At 41.3% G+C, this 16,753-nt stretch overlaps 1 protein-coding gene across 1 annotated transcript; it reads left to right on the top strand.

Annotated features, from left to right (window-relative positions):
• The first annotated feature begins 12,223 nt into the window (after positions 1 to 12,223).
• fpr1 (formyl peptide receptor 1) lies at positions 12,224 to 14,529 on the top strand. The gene is made up of 2 exons (XM_042106201.1): positions 12,224 to 12,301; positions 13,016 to 14,529. The coding sequence occupies exon 2, from the start codon at positions 13,022 to 13,024 to the stop codon at positions 14,168 to 14,170; it is 1,149 nt and encodes a 382-aa protein (XP_041962135.1). The 5' UTR covers positions 12,224 to 12,301; positions 13,016 to 13,021; the 3' UTR covers positions 14,171 to 14,529.
• The last annotated feature ends 2,224 nt before the right edge of the window (positions 14,530 to 16,753 follow it).

Below are 16,753 nucleotides of genomic sequence, written 5' to 3'. Positions count from 1 at the left end.
GGAGGAGATGGGGTGGAGGTGGGTCATCCCGATCTGCACGTTGTTATGAATGCATTTAAAGATGCGGTTATTTTTTCTTTTCTTTCAAACATGTAGAAAGTCGCCCGCATTCAAAAAATGGAACATGCATATTTCAAAACTTTGCGAAGTAATGTGACTGGAAAAGGCTGGCAAGCAAGCCGCAGACAAATCAGGGGATTTATTTCCCTGTTAGGTAGGCCTAGGCTAGGCCAGCAACACATGCTGGAGAGATGTAGGCCTACTGTAGGCTATGTTGACATCAAACCATGGAACAAACACAAGTTTACCTGACTGCTGTTCCCGCTGTTCTTTCTCATGAAGTTTTTCCGTTTTTCATGAGCTGAATGGTAATTCAGTTTCATGTTCATCGAGACACTGTCGCTTGTCACTATAGCTTGACTCAAGGGTGGATGGGGGAGGGGCCTTCATTAACTTGCGGGGCCATACGCAACTTGCGTAGTGTGCGTATAGGGAGAACCGGCCTAGGTACTCTTCGCAATTCCATTTCACAACAGTGGAATCAACTGTAACATAGGAAAATACCCACCATCATTTCCGTAACCAATGAATGTAGTACAACACATTTACTGTAACAGGTTGGCCTCTTTTTAAACTGAATTGCATTTCCCTTTTTGTGCTGTAAATGCCTATTTCCTACATTTCCTACAGAAAACTCTTTTCGCATCAGGGAGGTCTTTGCGTCCCTCTCCTCCATTATTTCTGCATACCTCGGCGGATGTTATCCCTTGCATAAACCCTCATGTCAAATCCATTAAGTGGTTTTACATGTAATAACTGTCCTGTAGTGAGAATGAACATCAGCTATTCTAAAGGTCATCATATGGGGTCCATGTCCTAATGTTCTCCCTCAGTATCTTATCTATATCGTTTTCAAATTTTAGTCTTGTTTTTAGTCTTGTAGCACTTGACACACCTGACAATTCAAGCTCCTGAAGTTAGTTACTTTAATTTTTTCTCAACTTTCAATTGGCAGCACAAACAAAACAATTGGGTTTACAACCCATGTTGACCATTTGAGAAAAGTTGGATCTAACACTTAAGTTGGTCACAATGTGGCATACTACTGCAAGAAACTTTCTTGAAGAAAGTCAAAGCAAATCAGAAAGAGGACACGTGTAACTCCTCTCCTAGTTACAGTACTCTCCACTGGCTCTCTATAGTGGCCAGAATTATTTAAATTACAGAATTATTAAATATATTTTATATCTAAATATCTAGCCTATAGGACACTGAGTGGATCTGCTCCCTGCTATCTTATTTCAATGATCAAGATGTTCAACCCCAACCGCCACTGCAGCCTTCTGATGAATGTCTGTTGTGTCGACCCTTTTCCTCAGTGGTTCCATGTTGGTGGAATGAGTTGCCCAGTGCTCTCCATTCCTGTGATAATTTTGGGTCTTTCAAGAGGGGTCTAAAGGCATATGTGTTTATTAAGCGTTTCTTAGGCTATGTGTTATGTAAATGTAAATCAGGTTTCTAGGCCAAGTATACAAGGAATTTGGTCTGCATTTATCCCATCCGTGAATTAGTGAACACACAGTGAGGTGAAGCACACACTAACCCGGAGCAGTGAGCTGCCTTGCTACAGCGGCGCTCGGGGAGCAGTGAGGGTTTAGGTGCCTTGCTCAAGGTTATTTCAGCTGTTCGCACTAGTCGGTGATCAAACCGGCAACCTTCCGGTTCCAAGCCGAAGCCCTAACCAGTAGGCCACGACTGCTTTGACTGGTTTGTACTGTATAGTATTTGTTTATTTTCATTAGGCTATTGAATTGACATTGTTGTTTATTATTGCTATTCTCATTAATGTAGTCTTACTCATTTTTATTAATTGTTTACTCTTAAATTTTACTATTGTATTACAGTTATGTGTATGTCGCTTTGGACAAAAGCATCTGCCAAATCCTATGACAATATATATAAAAATGTTCACCGTTGTGGTTATTGAGCTGGGTAAGATAGTGCTTACCATCTGCATGTGCTCTGTCTGGTTCTAAGGACAAAGTCTCATGAAACTCGTCTGCAGACTATGCACATGACGCTTTTATCTGCCAGTATTAGTTTTCCGTTTTGGACAGCTTGCAGTGTGGAGACAGAAAGGTCCACAATGTGACTGCCAGAATTCACAGCCTCCCCCACAGAACTATGCATGTCTTTTGCTGTGGGTGTATAATGAATAGCTGAGCTAAGGGGGAGTACAAGTGGGAGGAAATGGGGTGCAGTGTTGTTCCAAGGCCCTACCCCAATACTTTTGGTGTGTTGGTGTGTGCGTGTGTGTGTGCATGTGTGTGTGTGCGTGTGTGTGTGTGTGTGTGTGCGTGCGTGCGTGTGTCTGGACATATGTGTTTGCGTTTGTTTCTGAATGTGCATTTGTTTGTGTGTATGTGCATACACATGTGTGTTTGTGAGTGTGTGTGTGTGTGCGTGTGTGTGTGTGTGTGTGTGTGCGTGTGTGTATGTGTGTGCGTGCGTGTGTCTGGACATATGTGTTTGCGTTTGTTTCTGAATGTGCATTTGTTTGTGTGTATGTGCATACACATGTGTGTTTGTGAGTGTGTGTGTGTGTGTGTGCGTGTGTGTGTGTGTGTGTGTGTATGTGTGTGCGTGCGTGTGTCTGGACATATGTGTTTGCGTTTGTTTCTGAATGTGCATTTGTTTGTGTGTATGTGCATACACATGTGTGTTTGTGAGTGTGTGTGTGTGTGTGTGTGTGTGTGTGTGTGTGTGTGTGTGTGTGTGTGTGTGTGTGTACCTTTGTATGTATGGTGTATGATGTATGTATGTATGTATGTGTGTGGGCGTGTGGGTGTGTACTCTGCATGGGAGAAATTAACGGGAAAAAGGTCCAGGGGAGAAGGAGTTGGAAGGAGATGGGCGATCTCCAAGGCTGTTCCCCCACCTCTGCAGCCCACGTCCACAGCTTGGCCTGATTACTGAGTTCCCATCCTCGCCTCCTCTCCTGCAGCTCTCCAGGAGCTTCCTGGACAGCTTGCATGTGTGCATCTGAGAGTTTATACATGTTTGAAAATGTGTGGTGTGTGGTGTGTGGTGTGTGTGTGTGTGTGTGTGTGTGTGTGTGTGTGTGTGTGTACCTGTCTGGACATGTTTGTGTCTGAATGTGTATATGCCTATTTGTTTGTGTGTATGTGCATGTATACACATGTGTGTGAGTCAGTGTGTGAATGGGTGGGTGTGGGTGTCTAGATTTACAGGAGTGGCAATATTATAACATTGATGACTCTGAGTCTGATCATTCTTAGGTATAAGTGTAAGTGTGGATGTATATGTATTTGTGTGTGTGTGTGCGTGTGTGTGTGTGTATGCATGTCTGTTTGCGTGTGTGTGTCTGTGTGTGTATGTGTGTGTGTTTGCATGTGTGTGTGTCTGTGTGTGTGTGTGTGTGTGTGTGTGTGTATGGATGTGTGTGTGTGTGTGTGTGTGTGTGTGTGCAGCTTGCATGTGTGCATCTGAGAGTTTATACATGTCTCTGGATGTTTGAAAATGTGTGTGTGTGTGTGTGTGTGTGTGTGTGTGTGTGTGTGTGTGTGTGTGTGTGTGTGTCTCTGTGTGTGTCTGTCTGTGTGTGTGTGTCTGTGTGTGTGTGTGTGTGTGTGTGTGTGTGTGTGTGTGTGTTTGCGTGTGTGTGTGTGTGTGTGTGTGTGTGTGTGTGTGTGTATGTGTTCATCTGTCTGAGGGAGTGTTAAGTGTATGGGACACAGTCCAGCTGAAATACCACACCCCTCTGTGTTTGTCTGTGGGTGTGTGCTGGGCTGATGGATGACCGGGCCTTTTCCATTACAAATCTCTGTTGCTCACAGGAAATACAATTCTATTTGGATAAATATTATCAATCTAGCCTGGAGACCAGACCGAGCACATTTGACTTTTCTCTGGCAGGTCCATCTGGTCTCCCTCTCATTCTACTTATAACCGATAAAAACGCTGCTTCTCTTTGATTAACCACTGTACTCTCGCTTTGAGGCAGACTGTAAGATTGTAGCTAAGAACTACATGTCTAAAATGCAACTCCCCTGACACAGCAGTAATGCAGGGGTCTTTTGTCTCATCAGCTTACTTTAAGAATGAAATGAAATGAAATCTGAGGGAAAAAATACTGGCCCCTGTCTCATCAGTGGTAGATGTAAACATGAAAGAAAGGACAGATAACAAACATGGATAACGCCCTTCACTCACAATACGAGGTAAACAAAACATATGAATGAAAATCATCAATAATGGGAAACCCTAAGGCGGCGCCGGCGATCACACTGAATACGGAAGCGGTAGCGGGACAGCTAAACCCAACGCTCAGACCATAATAAGTTAGTATATATACTATTTTGATCCCATGAGGGACATTTCTGTCTCTTTCCTAAGTTACACGCGTGGTCTATGTTCTATTGCCTAAACTGACAATTGAATAAACTCGTGTTACGTTTTGAAGGTTGAACCAAGTTCAACGCTCAGCTTGTTCAACGCTAGCGTTACGCTGCCGCTCCAACTGTTCCGTTGCCTAACCATATAGGGAACAATAGGAAATCTGCAGCTTGCCGTTGAACAATGTGATCCCTGCCTAATGGAAGCACTACTACATGCATTACAACAGATTACCTCAAATGTATGTCTTGGCTGATGGTCTGGGGCCATTTTCATTGTTACCACAAAAGTACATTACATCTTAAGCTACAGATAATGACCTTCTCATGTCACACAGTGTTGTATTCCCTGAGACATGCACGTTAGCGACAAGATGCACTCTTGTGCATCCTCTCTGCTGATAGCTTACTATAACTAAACCCAATTTAATAGATCGTCTTACAGACTCTTTCCTGTTTTCTGTGATGGCTTTTAACAGCTCTGTGGGAAGTGATTTGCAGGTCAGTGCCACTCACCCTGGAAATCCAGAGTTCTCTCGAGAGCACAATGGAATTGTCTCTGCGAGACACTCTTGCAATGAGCAGTGATGCACGTTACGTGCCACTCAGAACACTGATTAAAAAGGTACATCAGGCAGTGGAATGGAGGTCCACCACTACACTTTGTTCAAGAAAGACAAGTCAATAAATAGCTCACAGAAATAAAATCATGATTGACTAATAATGCTAGCCTAATAGACGCACTCTAGCGGCAGCAAATATTATTATAGAGTCAGTGGACGGGCTTAACAAAATGACGGGAGAGTTGACGGTTCCGCGTGAATTCGCCCTCACTTGAAAACAAAGAAGATGGATGCTGCTGCTGGCGAACAGCCTGACTCGAGTTAAGCTTTTTTTAAGTTGGCAAAAGTTTGATCAACTAGACTTGATTTTGATGGCTTTAATAACAAAATAATCTTCCTTTAACTGATGTTGCAATACTAAGTAGGCTACATCCACCTGTATAACACAATTACGTTGAAATTACATGAATATTTCATGTCAACTTAATTTAAACAAGTTCATTTGTATTACGTGATCAAATTGGGTGACCAAAGCATGAATCAATTTTTGTTCACCGAAAGAGAAATGCTGGACTAATTCTAGACATTTCATGTGCAACCAATAGGCCTACACAATAAAATAGTAATAGTAAATCCAACTTTTTTTTTAGTGTTCCCTAGCTAGTAGGCTACTATTAGTCAGGGGGCCAAAACTGATATTAAAACTGTGTTGGACACTTTTTGGAAGAAGCACACAACCTATTCAGTATTAATATTTTACCCCTAGCCAGGTTGTCAGCTTGGCCATTTGGCCATTTTAACACTATATTCTTAAAAGTGGTAAAAGCAGATTTTCCCCCAAAGTGCTTCCATTTTCTTTCATGTTACCTACTGTCATTTTGGCAAATGTGCAATATAATCCAATTGCAAGCATGATAATCATCAATAAATACCACAAGAGTATCACACCACAAGGGGCACTGTTGTGTCAGCACAGCTGTGATTTCGCACGAGGCAGCAGATCCAGAGAAAATGATCACAGCAGGTGTCAACAGTCTGAACAAAACTTTATAAAGGAGTGAATCACACAATCACACAACATAACAGATTATAGTCAGGGGTCCAATTCTGAAAAGAGCTTCCATTAAGACTTTTGCAGACATGTTTTGGTGCAAGCTGTCACCTTATGTTTTTAGTTAGACGGCACCGATAGGTAAGATATTAGGCTGGTAGGGTGGTTGTCAAGCTGATTGTTTCCTGCTCAACACAACATGCCAGCAATAAATGTTGAATATCTCCACAACCACAAGGACCATATACATATAAAATGGTATCAAATGAAAGCCAACACTCATGGGATACCTGCTGAAGTGTCAGAATAAACATGTATTGTAAGAGGCAACAGAACTAGAACATGAAAAAAAACAATCTCCACCTAAAGAGAAATCGTTTTCAAAGTGAATATCAGCTTGGAAACATAACATAGTATCCCAAAATCTCTGTCAATCAGTACCCCAATCTACAGTATGGGAATGAGTCAAGCCAAGTTTAAAGCTTGTAGGGAGAGACTGTTATTATACTTTAATGTCAGGGTGGAAATGTATAACTGTAGATGGTGGTCTATGGTGGTTTTACTTGATTAATGTACCAGGTTGCAACCCAAACTAGATGTACCGCAGAGCGGTACAAAATTTGACCGCCGCCTAGTCCAGCACATGTTTTCCACAAAAATAAGTCACGCTGAAAGGCATATATGATTCTAACTGTCTCACTGAATTGCATTATGCACACTCAATTCTCACTGGTATCTGCTAGACAACAAGTACCAAAACATGATTAGTTCATAGATTTCACATGTAAAATACATTTTATACAACCCCACCCCCATCTTGCCTGTTCATAATTCTGAGAAATTCTTGAATTGTGTGCATGTGTGCGTGTACATGTTTATGTTTGTGTGTGTGTGGGTGGGTGGGTGTGTGTGCGTGCATGTGCTTGTGTGTTTGCCTGTTTATGTGCCTGTGTGTGTGCATGTGCATGCATGCGTATATGTCTACTGTGTGAGTATGTGTCATACGTAGGATTACTGTGAATGTATGTGTGTGCGTGTGTATCTGATTATGCACATGTGTGCATATGGAATGGGTTTACATGACCCCTGGAGGCAAACATCCGCAAAAAATTGGTCATCCTAGGCCCTACGGTTCTCAAGATATTCACAGAAAACTGTCTGCCCTACACTCCTTTCGGGGGGTCCAGCAGGGGGGCTACAGATCAAAACGAAAAACAATGGTTCCATGCTATCCATGTGGGGTTACATGCCCACCAAGTTTCGTGTACCCCGGTCTTTCAGTGTCCCGGGAATCCTTGTTGGTGTACGGTCACTAAATGTACACAATTATTTTATTGTAAGGCCCCCCATGAACGAAAGTCCACGAATGGATGCATGCATTTGGAGGGTGTCATAATGATCCTACACTTTCAATTTCATGCAGTTTTGACCATGTCAGCCAGAGATATTGTGATGAAAACACCTAATGTTTTGCTTTTTAATTTTTAACTAGGTGGCGCTATACATGAAATAAGTGGTAATGGGATAGGTTGACATGCCCCCTTAAGACCAACATACAAAAAAAAGGTGGATCTCCTAGGCCCTACGGTTCTCGAGATATTCACAGAAAACTGTCCCGGGCCACCTACAGGCCAGTTGGTGTATAGTAAAATAAATTAATTTATTGTGTGGCCCCCCATGAACGGAATTCCACGAAACTTGGCGTGCATTCAGAGGGTGTCATAATGATCCTACACTTCCAATCTCGTGCAGTTTTGACTATATTAGGTCACAGATACCTGCGATTACAACACCTCGTTTTTACTTTTTTTGTGTTTAACTAGGTGGCGCTATACATGAAATGTGGTTATGGAATGGGTTGACATGGCCCTTTGAGATCAACATACAAAAAAAATGGTCCTCCTAAACCCTACGGTTCTCGAGATATTCACAGAAAACTGTGTCTGCCCTACCTTCCTTTCGGGGGTCCAGTCCAGCAGGGGGGCTACTGATCAAAACAAAAAACGATGGTTCCATGCTATCCATGTGGGGTTACATGCCCACCAAGTTTCGTGTACCCCGGTCTTACAGTGTCCCGGGAATCCTTGACGGAAATTTGGACATGCGAAAAAGAAAAAAATAAAAATCTGACTAAACCTATATGACCGCCGCTTCGCTGCGCGGCGGTCATAATTATATTTAATTGACTATAGTTATTAATTCCATCCTGACATAACTTTTCTTTCACTTCTTTAGGGTTAGGGGTTAGTAACTAGTTTGTAGCAATAACTATATAATAGTCGTATGGCAAAGGTATGTTTTTCCCCATCCAAGCAGTGACACTCAGGTAGGCAGCCAACGAAGGCACCCAGGGATCATGTCCATGTGCTCAGTCTGAGTCCTGGTCAGGGACACAAAAGAAGAGTTTACTGTTTTGATAATGAATACCTTCCCAATACAAAACATGCATGCATGCATGCATGCAAGAAATGCAGTTAATGTCAATAAATGACACTTCTGCAGACAGCCCTTGAGTGTTAGCTTTTATTTGATACCTTTTTTATGTATATGGTCCTTGTGGTTGTGGAGATATTCAACATTTATTGTTGCCATGTCGTGTTGAGCAGGAAACCAAAAAAATGGCCTGAAATTGCTTGTACAAGTCACAAAAAAAGAATCAGCTTGACAACCACCCTAATATCTTACCTATGGGTGTCTTCTACTTAAAGAAATAGGATGACAGCTTGTACCAAAACATGGCCCCCTGACTATGTGCATCTATTGTCCAGCACAGCAAATCAAAGTTAGTCCATCAGGCTACTTTTCATTTTGCATACGTACAGTTGTATTTAAACCAACTAAAGCTTCACTGAAATATTGTAAAAACCATTGACTTGTTTTAAAAATGTTGGGAAGAGTGATATCACCCATTAGACGAGTCCTTGCATGTTTCAGCTGAAAAACTGCTAGTTTCATCTTGAGCACGAGCACATTTTAAAGATTTTTTTTAAAAAAATGTAGCCAGTCGCTGGGATTCAAAAATGGAATATGCAGTTGTATTTCACATCTTTTGCGAAGTATAGCCTACTCTGGGAAAGGCTGGCAAGCAAGCTGCAGAGAGATCACAGGATTTACTACCTTGTTAGGTAGGCTAAGCCAGCAACATGCTGGAGAGATACAAATAAACAGATCAACTTTTGAACATAGCTGCGATTAACTGTAGTAGTAACACCAAACATCCAAAAATTGCGGTTGGAAGAATGTGTAAATGTATGTACAACATTGGTACACTGCTGTTCAAAAGTTTGGGGTCCATTTCACTCCATAATACCAGCTGAGATCAATTGCATTGTTTTTTCAATCAGGGCAGCTGTTTTCAGATCACATTATGCTTACATATTTGCAAAAGGGTTATCCAATGTTTTCTCAGTCAGTCTTTTAGAATGATCTCCCAGAGCAAATTCTAATGAGATTCGTCTGGTTCCGAGCACCTCCACCTCTTCATCTCCTCACCCTTCCTCTTTCTCCTCTGTTGAATCAACCTTTATATCTGCCATTCAGTCTCACTCTCTCTCTCTGTCTCTTTCTCTCTCTCTCTCTCTCTCTCTCTCTCTCTCTCTCACACACACACACACCACATTTCTGGTCCTTACCGCTACCACATTTCTGCTATGAGTAAGTCAATGGCCAACACACACAATGGGTTGATCGATTTTATTTCATTTCAATTCCCACTCACAGAAATCTTTGTCTTCTTTTCCCATCATTTTCCTTTACACAGTGTATAAAATGAATCCTCACAACACACTTGGATGTTTGATATGATTTTGAAACAATTCCACGTTATTCGTACAAACATGGGCTTGTTGTCAGTCTGGTGTGTGGATTATTGTGTTTAGTTTTTCTGTCTCAGTTCACTTCAGTCCTGTATACAAGCCCTCTTTTTGGCAGGGTCTTGCTTTGTTAATTTGCTTGGCAGTGGTTTGCTTTGTACATTTATGCTTGTGACAGTCCAAAGGTTTATGCTTGTGAGTATTTCTTGTCAGTGTGGTAGTGCTCTTCAGACATCTTTAGATTAAATTAGATTCAACTTTACTGTCATTGACTATGAAATGCAGTACTTATCCTAACCCTAAAGAAACACATCTCGTTGATGAGATACGGATCCACATAAATGATGTTCTGCTTTCAGACAGGCACCTCACTGCAAAGAGAAAGACTCCCTTGCTAATGTCCAGTACCAGCCCTTAATGCTCACTCTCGGAGTAAATGTTGGTATACCAGAGCTTCTGACCACAGCAAATCACTCGCAGATGCCCAACTTGTCAGTCACATGCACTGACTGCACAGAGGAAAGTGTGTGTGTGTGTGTGTGCGTGTATGTGTGTGTGTGCGTGTGTGTGTGTGTGTGTGTGTGTGTGTGTGTGTGTCTGCTCACCAAGCAGTGTAACTAGTCAACACAAGGCAATTACAGAAACCTCAAGCACACATGAGCTCATTTCTATGACAGAAAAACACATTATGGACCGCCCTAGCAGACTCAGTCCAAAGGAGTCACCCACCTAAGAGATCTATATGGGCCCCAGGGAATAAGGATATTTCCCCTTGTCATTTTCCACTTCTGTTGAAATGGCTTGTCCTTAAGCCCGCATTTATTTGGGCACTCAGTCAATGTATTATCTTAATTTTGATGGGGGAAAAAATGGCATATTCTACCATCATCATAGGCATGTAGTTTAATGGATGCAATTATGCCCTCTGCTATTCTGAGAAAGAAAATGGGGATTTGTGGCACTCCTTTGAACATATTCTTGTGCACATACTGAAAAGTTAATATATAATTATGTTTTAGAAGGGCATAACTAAGGCCATGAGCACAATTTGGTGCCTTTTTTCTTTTTATGTTCTTGCTGCACGCGCATCCATTTATCCATCTCTGCTAATGTCCTTCTCCTCCTCCTCCTCCTCTTCTTCCTATTCTACTGCTTCATCATCCTCCACTTGAAGTCAATAAGTCATTAGTTGGAACATGAAACGACATAAGATGGTCCTTCAGTCAGGCACACAAGTTTATGAGTTTATGACATTCCATTCGGGACAAGGTCAGATTATTCTCCGCAAATGTTACTTTTCTGAATTAGTCTTTGTAAAACACCTGGAGAATGGTTATAGCTTATTTGATCCATTCATCTCAATTGCAGGTGCTCAACACACATCTGACTGGCTCAGCCAGTCAGTGTAAGGATAGAGTCTTAGATAGAACTTGGGGTTATTGTTTTGATTTCTCTAGGGGTATCTCTGGCCTATCATATGTGTTTGATGATGTCACATGAGATAGGAATTCTTTAAGGTGGAGGCCTATGGGAAATGTATTTGGGATGTCAGAGAGTATGTCAGTCACATGTTTGCTTACCAGAATTGGTGTGCATGTGTTTCTTTGATATATGGTTTGTAACTGAGGAAGCGCTTAAGGAAGCGATTTTCCCTCAAGGATATAAACTTGGGATAGTCCTATACTGTCCTGAAATTGCAATGGCAGTTGGTGAATGTGGCTGTCATGCATGGACCATTCTCAATATTTTCCAACCCATTTTGTGTCAATAATCCTTTGGAAAGTCCAACGAGAAATGCACTCATTCGCAAAGATTATTTTAAACTCCAATTTACTTTGTCATACCCTTCTGTGGACTGTATTTCATTTGTTGCAACCAACCAAACTCTCTATATCCGTATCCACAACCACATTTCCTGCCCCGCCTTGCTGAGTGGTCCATGACAGACATTCTTGGGTCTTGAGCCATTCTACCCATAGTTGGGGCAAGTTGCTGGTGGCGCATTCACTTTCCACTGTTCTTTTTATTATGTGTCCAATTCTTTCAATGGAATTCGTTTAGTACTAAATGTATCAGCCACGAATAGGTTACAGTTGACAAACTTCTCAATTTAATTTAGCAAGTAGGCCTAGCAACAGTATAAATTAGTATGAATCAGATTTTGTTACTGCAGTGTGTTAGGCTACAACAGGTTTTCACATCATCAGCCTCTTCAGTGCTGTTCAGCTGCAACATGCGGTTCAGGTTAGGGTGTTGTAGGGTTCGGCGGTCAGCACAGCTGCAGCAGTGATGCCCCAGATGTTCACGGAAAGTGAGATACGACACCGTGACGTCACACGCATAGAGTAAAACCTCCTCGCGACTTTTGTAGGCTGTCAGCAAGCGTGTGTTGTTCAAGGACTAGGCTACATCAGACTACAACTCGATACAAGGACCTCTGCATCGCGTTTGACCAAACAGGTATAGGCGAGACAACTTTTCTCTCGTTTTGGTCTGATTTTAGGCTAAACCGCAGGAAATGCTGTAAATACTAGATAAAGGAGGAACACATTTAACACAGCATTGCAGTTAAATAGCAAGAATGGAAATAAATATGTTGAGCGGGCGTTGCAAGCCAAGCTATAACAACTTTGATGTTTCAGTGTTATTTGTAAGGTTGTAGTTTTTTTCTTATTCAAGTTTGACATTGTTAGGAAGCTGTCTTTTTAATGATAGATTGCTTCAATCAGATTTAGTATAATTGAATAGGCTATCACTACTTTACTTTGAAGACATTAAGGAAAGATCCTAGGGATAGTAGGTTAATTTGTCTTGGCAAGAGTTAATGTGTAGCCTAAGCTTAATTTTTGCATTGTCTTATAAGAACATAGGCTAACTTAATGTGGGCTACTAGTTAAGGCTATTGTTGACATGATGTAGACTTTGACTTTACACGTTGACTGAACGTAAGTACCACATTTTTTTGTTACTCATGTGACCTCTAGTGGTAGAAAACTGAACGTCGTACTGAGTTCAGCAAATTTGATTCTAACCCTAATTCTAGTAGGTCTACCTCTAGACAACTGCTGACAGATTGTTTTACAGGCTACACTCATTATTAAGTTAATTGTTTGACTAGATATTTTAAATTTTCTGTCTTATTGCAATAAAATGAAATATTTTTTCCACCTTTAGGCAGATATGGACTTTGTCTTGGGTTCAGTGGACCCACATACTGACAGCTGGAACAATTCGTTGTCAACAAACGGGACTGATGACGATGACTACTATGATGACTACTACGAAGACCAGCCTGAGCTGAAGAAGTCACTGAACATCATGTCACTCGTTGTCTACTCCCTGGCATTTGTCTTGGGCGTGCTGGGCAACGGGCTTGTGATCTGGGTGACTGGATTTAAAATGAAGAAGACTGTCAACACCGTCTGGTTCCTGAACCTGGCGGTGGCTGACTTCTTGTTCACTGCATTTCTGCCCCTGAGCGTGGCTTATACAGCCATGGATTTCCACTGGCCCTTTGGCAGGTTCATGTGCAAAGTCAACAGCACCCTGACCACATTGAACATGTTTGCCAGCGTTTACATCCTCGTCGTGATCAGCGTGGACCGCTGCATTTCTGTGGTGAAGCCAATCTGGGCACAGAACCACCGAAGCGTGCAAAGAGCATCGGCAGTGAGCCTCGTCGTCTGGTTCCTGGCTCTGGTGCTTAGCTCACCCTACTTTGTGTTCCGGGACATCGGTTCCGGAACACGAGAGAACAACAGCAATGTCATCAACTGCTTCAACAACTTCGCTTTCTCTGATGAGGACTCCCCTGATATTGTGGCACTGAGGTCGCTGCGCCACTGTGCCATGATCATAACCCGGGTCATACTTGGCTTCATAGTGCCATTTGCCATCATCGTTTCCTGCTACGCAGTCATAATTCATCGCCTCAGGATGAACCGCTCGATGTCAGGACGGACTGGGCGACCCTTCAGGATCATTGCAGCTGTTATCACCGCCTTCTTTCTGTGCTGGGCACCTTTCCACATTATGTCGATCATTGAGATGGTTAATCACATGAGGTCAGAGGATGATTTCAGTCTAAGTCTGCACCATGTCGTAAAGGTTGGCATTCCAATCACCACCAGCCTGGCCTTCCTCAACAGTTGCCTCAACCCCTTGCTGTATGTCTTCATGGGTCAGGATTTCAAGGACAAGGTGCGCAAGTCCATCTTGAAGGTGTTGGAGACGGCGTTTACAGAGGAAGTGTCTCGCACCAACACGTACACCAACTCAATGCTCACCAGCCGCAGCAAGGAGAAGTCATTTTCTGATGCAGAGGTGTGAGAATTTGAGGAGGCAGGTTTTTTGTTTTTTCAGGGACACATGAATTCTGTGTCACTTCTCAAGAACAACCACTTTGGCCCAACTAGCCTACCACACTATACAAACGCAGACAACAAACACAGTGCTGCTGCAGTGTGATATGTGAGCTTGAGCTGTCAATGACATCGCAGTTGTTCATTTATCTGTTCTGTACGTTGAGATTATGAACCCCCATGCAATTGCCTGATAGGAACAAGGGGTTGCAAAGGAGATTTATGAACCATCTTTATGGCAAGACATTTGATATGTTGTAGGTGCATTTAATATATTTGTAGTCTTGCGGATGAATATATAAACAAAATGCAGTTGCATTCACAATTCTTCAATGTATTATGTGTTATCCTGTCAAGGCATACAGCAATTTCAAGAAACAGCAACCTGGGTAATTGCATTGTATACAAACCTGCAGAATATTCCGCTTAAGGTAGGTTTTGGAGGGCTTCCAGGACTTACTCAGCATAGCTTCTAATGTGGTTAACTCAGAAAACATGTTTTCTTTACTAAATTGCCCCCCAGGTCACAGACTGTGCAACCACAAGGAGACAATTGGCTAGTTAATTCCGTTGAGAGAACAAAAATTGAATGCAGTAAATCAAAGCTATATTTAGATTGGATCATATTGGATGTGGACGTGAATATGAGATGAGTTTTTTAAGCCAGCCCTAGAGTTTGACAAGCTGTAGCATGAAAATGAACTCCCAGTCAGTGCTGTTGACATGAAAAGGGCTGAAACAGAGAAAAGAAGTCTGTGAAATGTATAGTAATATTGGGGAACATTGTTTATTTCATTTTATAGCTTTGACAACTACAACCACACCTGTATATTTAAGGTTAAGTGAAGTATACATACAATTAAAGGCATGCAATTATTTCTGTATTTTTGCCATTGGGGCAAAAAGCATGTGAATCCCTGATTTAAGGGGCCCAAGACTCAAAAAAAATGTACTAGATTAACTGACTAATCAGTACATGCAGTACTGATTAGTTATCAATTTTTTGTCGACAAAACCTATGGTATTCTCTGACATTGTATATAGATGAATGGGAGTCATTTTTAGCGTGTCAGTTTTCAGATTTGTTTTTATTTTCATGTATGAGGTAAAGTGGTTTTAATGTGTTTATTTATGGACAACTACAGTACAGGCCCAAACTACAGTACAGGCCCAAAGGGACACACCTTCTCATTTCAATGCATTTTCTTTATTTTTATGACTATTTACATTGTAGATTCTCACTGAAGGCATCCAAACTATGAATGAATGCAAAGTTATTTGGCCCACAGATGAATATTTGTTAAGTTATGACTTGCTGAATATGGTATTAAATTAAAAAAAATGGCAACTTTGAAGAAACTAGAATAAAAGACATGTTTTCAGTTATTTCGCACTTTTTTGTTAAGTACATAATTCCACATGTGTTCATTAATAGTTTTGATGAATCTACAATGTAAATAGTCATGAAAATAAAGGAAACACATTGAATGAGAAGGTGTGTCCCTTTTGGCCTGTATTGTATGTTCCACTTGTATTAGAAAATGTGCAGCTCTACAGTGGCCCACAGGGTGTCAGTAAACACATTTCCGTGTGTCAACCTTTTTGTCATGCAGCTACTATTACGACCCTTATGGTGCCGTTCAAGCCATCTCCAATATAGATCTTGCTTTGAGACTGAATGTTTTATCTAAAAGAATTGACATGTAGATATGCATTGTGTCTTTTAAGGGTGTCAGCATTGTTGTACATGGCATTCATAGATTCATTGTCATTTATTAAACATGCTGTATTGAACATAATAAAGACTAACCAGTTAAATCTTATTTCAATTCAACAGACCTTCATAAAGGTGCAGTCAGGGGTTTTACGTGATTTCAAGCCCATAGCATTCACAAAGTCAGAAACAAACAAACAAATGTGACTTCCTGCACAATCCCTGACTACATCTTTTAAGTCAAATGTTACAAAACAAAATGCCCAAGACTACAATACCCAAGCCTCAAAGCAGACACGAGGCAACAAAGGTGGATACAGCTCTCATCACTGACACACAACACAATTTAATGCAACATTTCCAACTTAAAACAGTTTAGATATCATTGTGATGGTTAAATGACCTGTTGTGGCAAAAATGGCGGCTTTCCCTGCTCCCCCTACAGTCTCCTATAGCAGAAAACCATCCTTGCAAGAACTGCACTACAATCCCGGCAGAGTCTGAATCAGAACGAGCGAGAAACACAAAATGCTTAAAATTCTCTGGACATATTCGAAGTCAAGTCAACTTTATTTATATAGCGCATTTCATACACAGAGGTCATTCAATGTGCTTTACATAAACACAAGCAAGGAATAGCTCATAAAAGCATAGAAGGGCAATAGTCAAAGAATAGTTTAAAAATTCAAGAAGAATTAAAAAATACAAGGTAATAGTACATAAAATCATAAAAGGGCAATAGTTTACAAGTGTTTAAAAAGTAATTAAACATAGAATGATTATACTAGTCAAGTACCCAGTGAACAGCAGCAATACAGAGATTCTTGAAGTCAGAGA

This window comes from Alosa sapidissima, chromosome 10 (assembly GCF_018492685.1).
Source record: "Alosa sapidissima isolate fAloSap1 chromosome 10, fAloSap1.pri, whole genome shotgun sequence".
NCBI classification, from domain to species: Eukaryota; Metazoa; Chordata; class Actinopteri; order Clupeiformes; family Clupeidae; genus Alosa; species Alosa sapidissima.
The sequence above is the reverse complement of the archived record's forward strand: the minus strand, read 5'-3'. Positions and strand labels throughout refer to the sequence as shown.

What these genes read in the sequence shown, in the direction of transcription:
- fpr1 (XM_042106201.1), top strand. Translation starts at nt 13,022, where the DNA reads ATGGACTTTGTCTTGGGTTCAGTGGACCCACATACTGACAGCTGGAAC.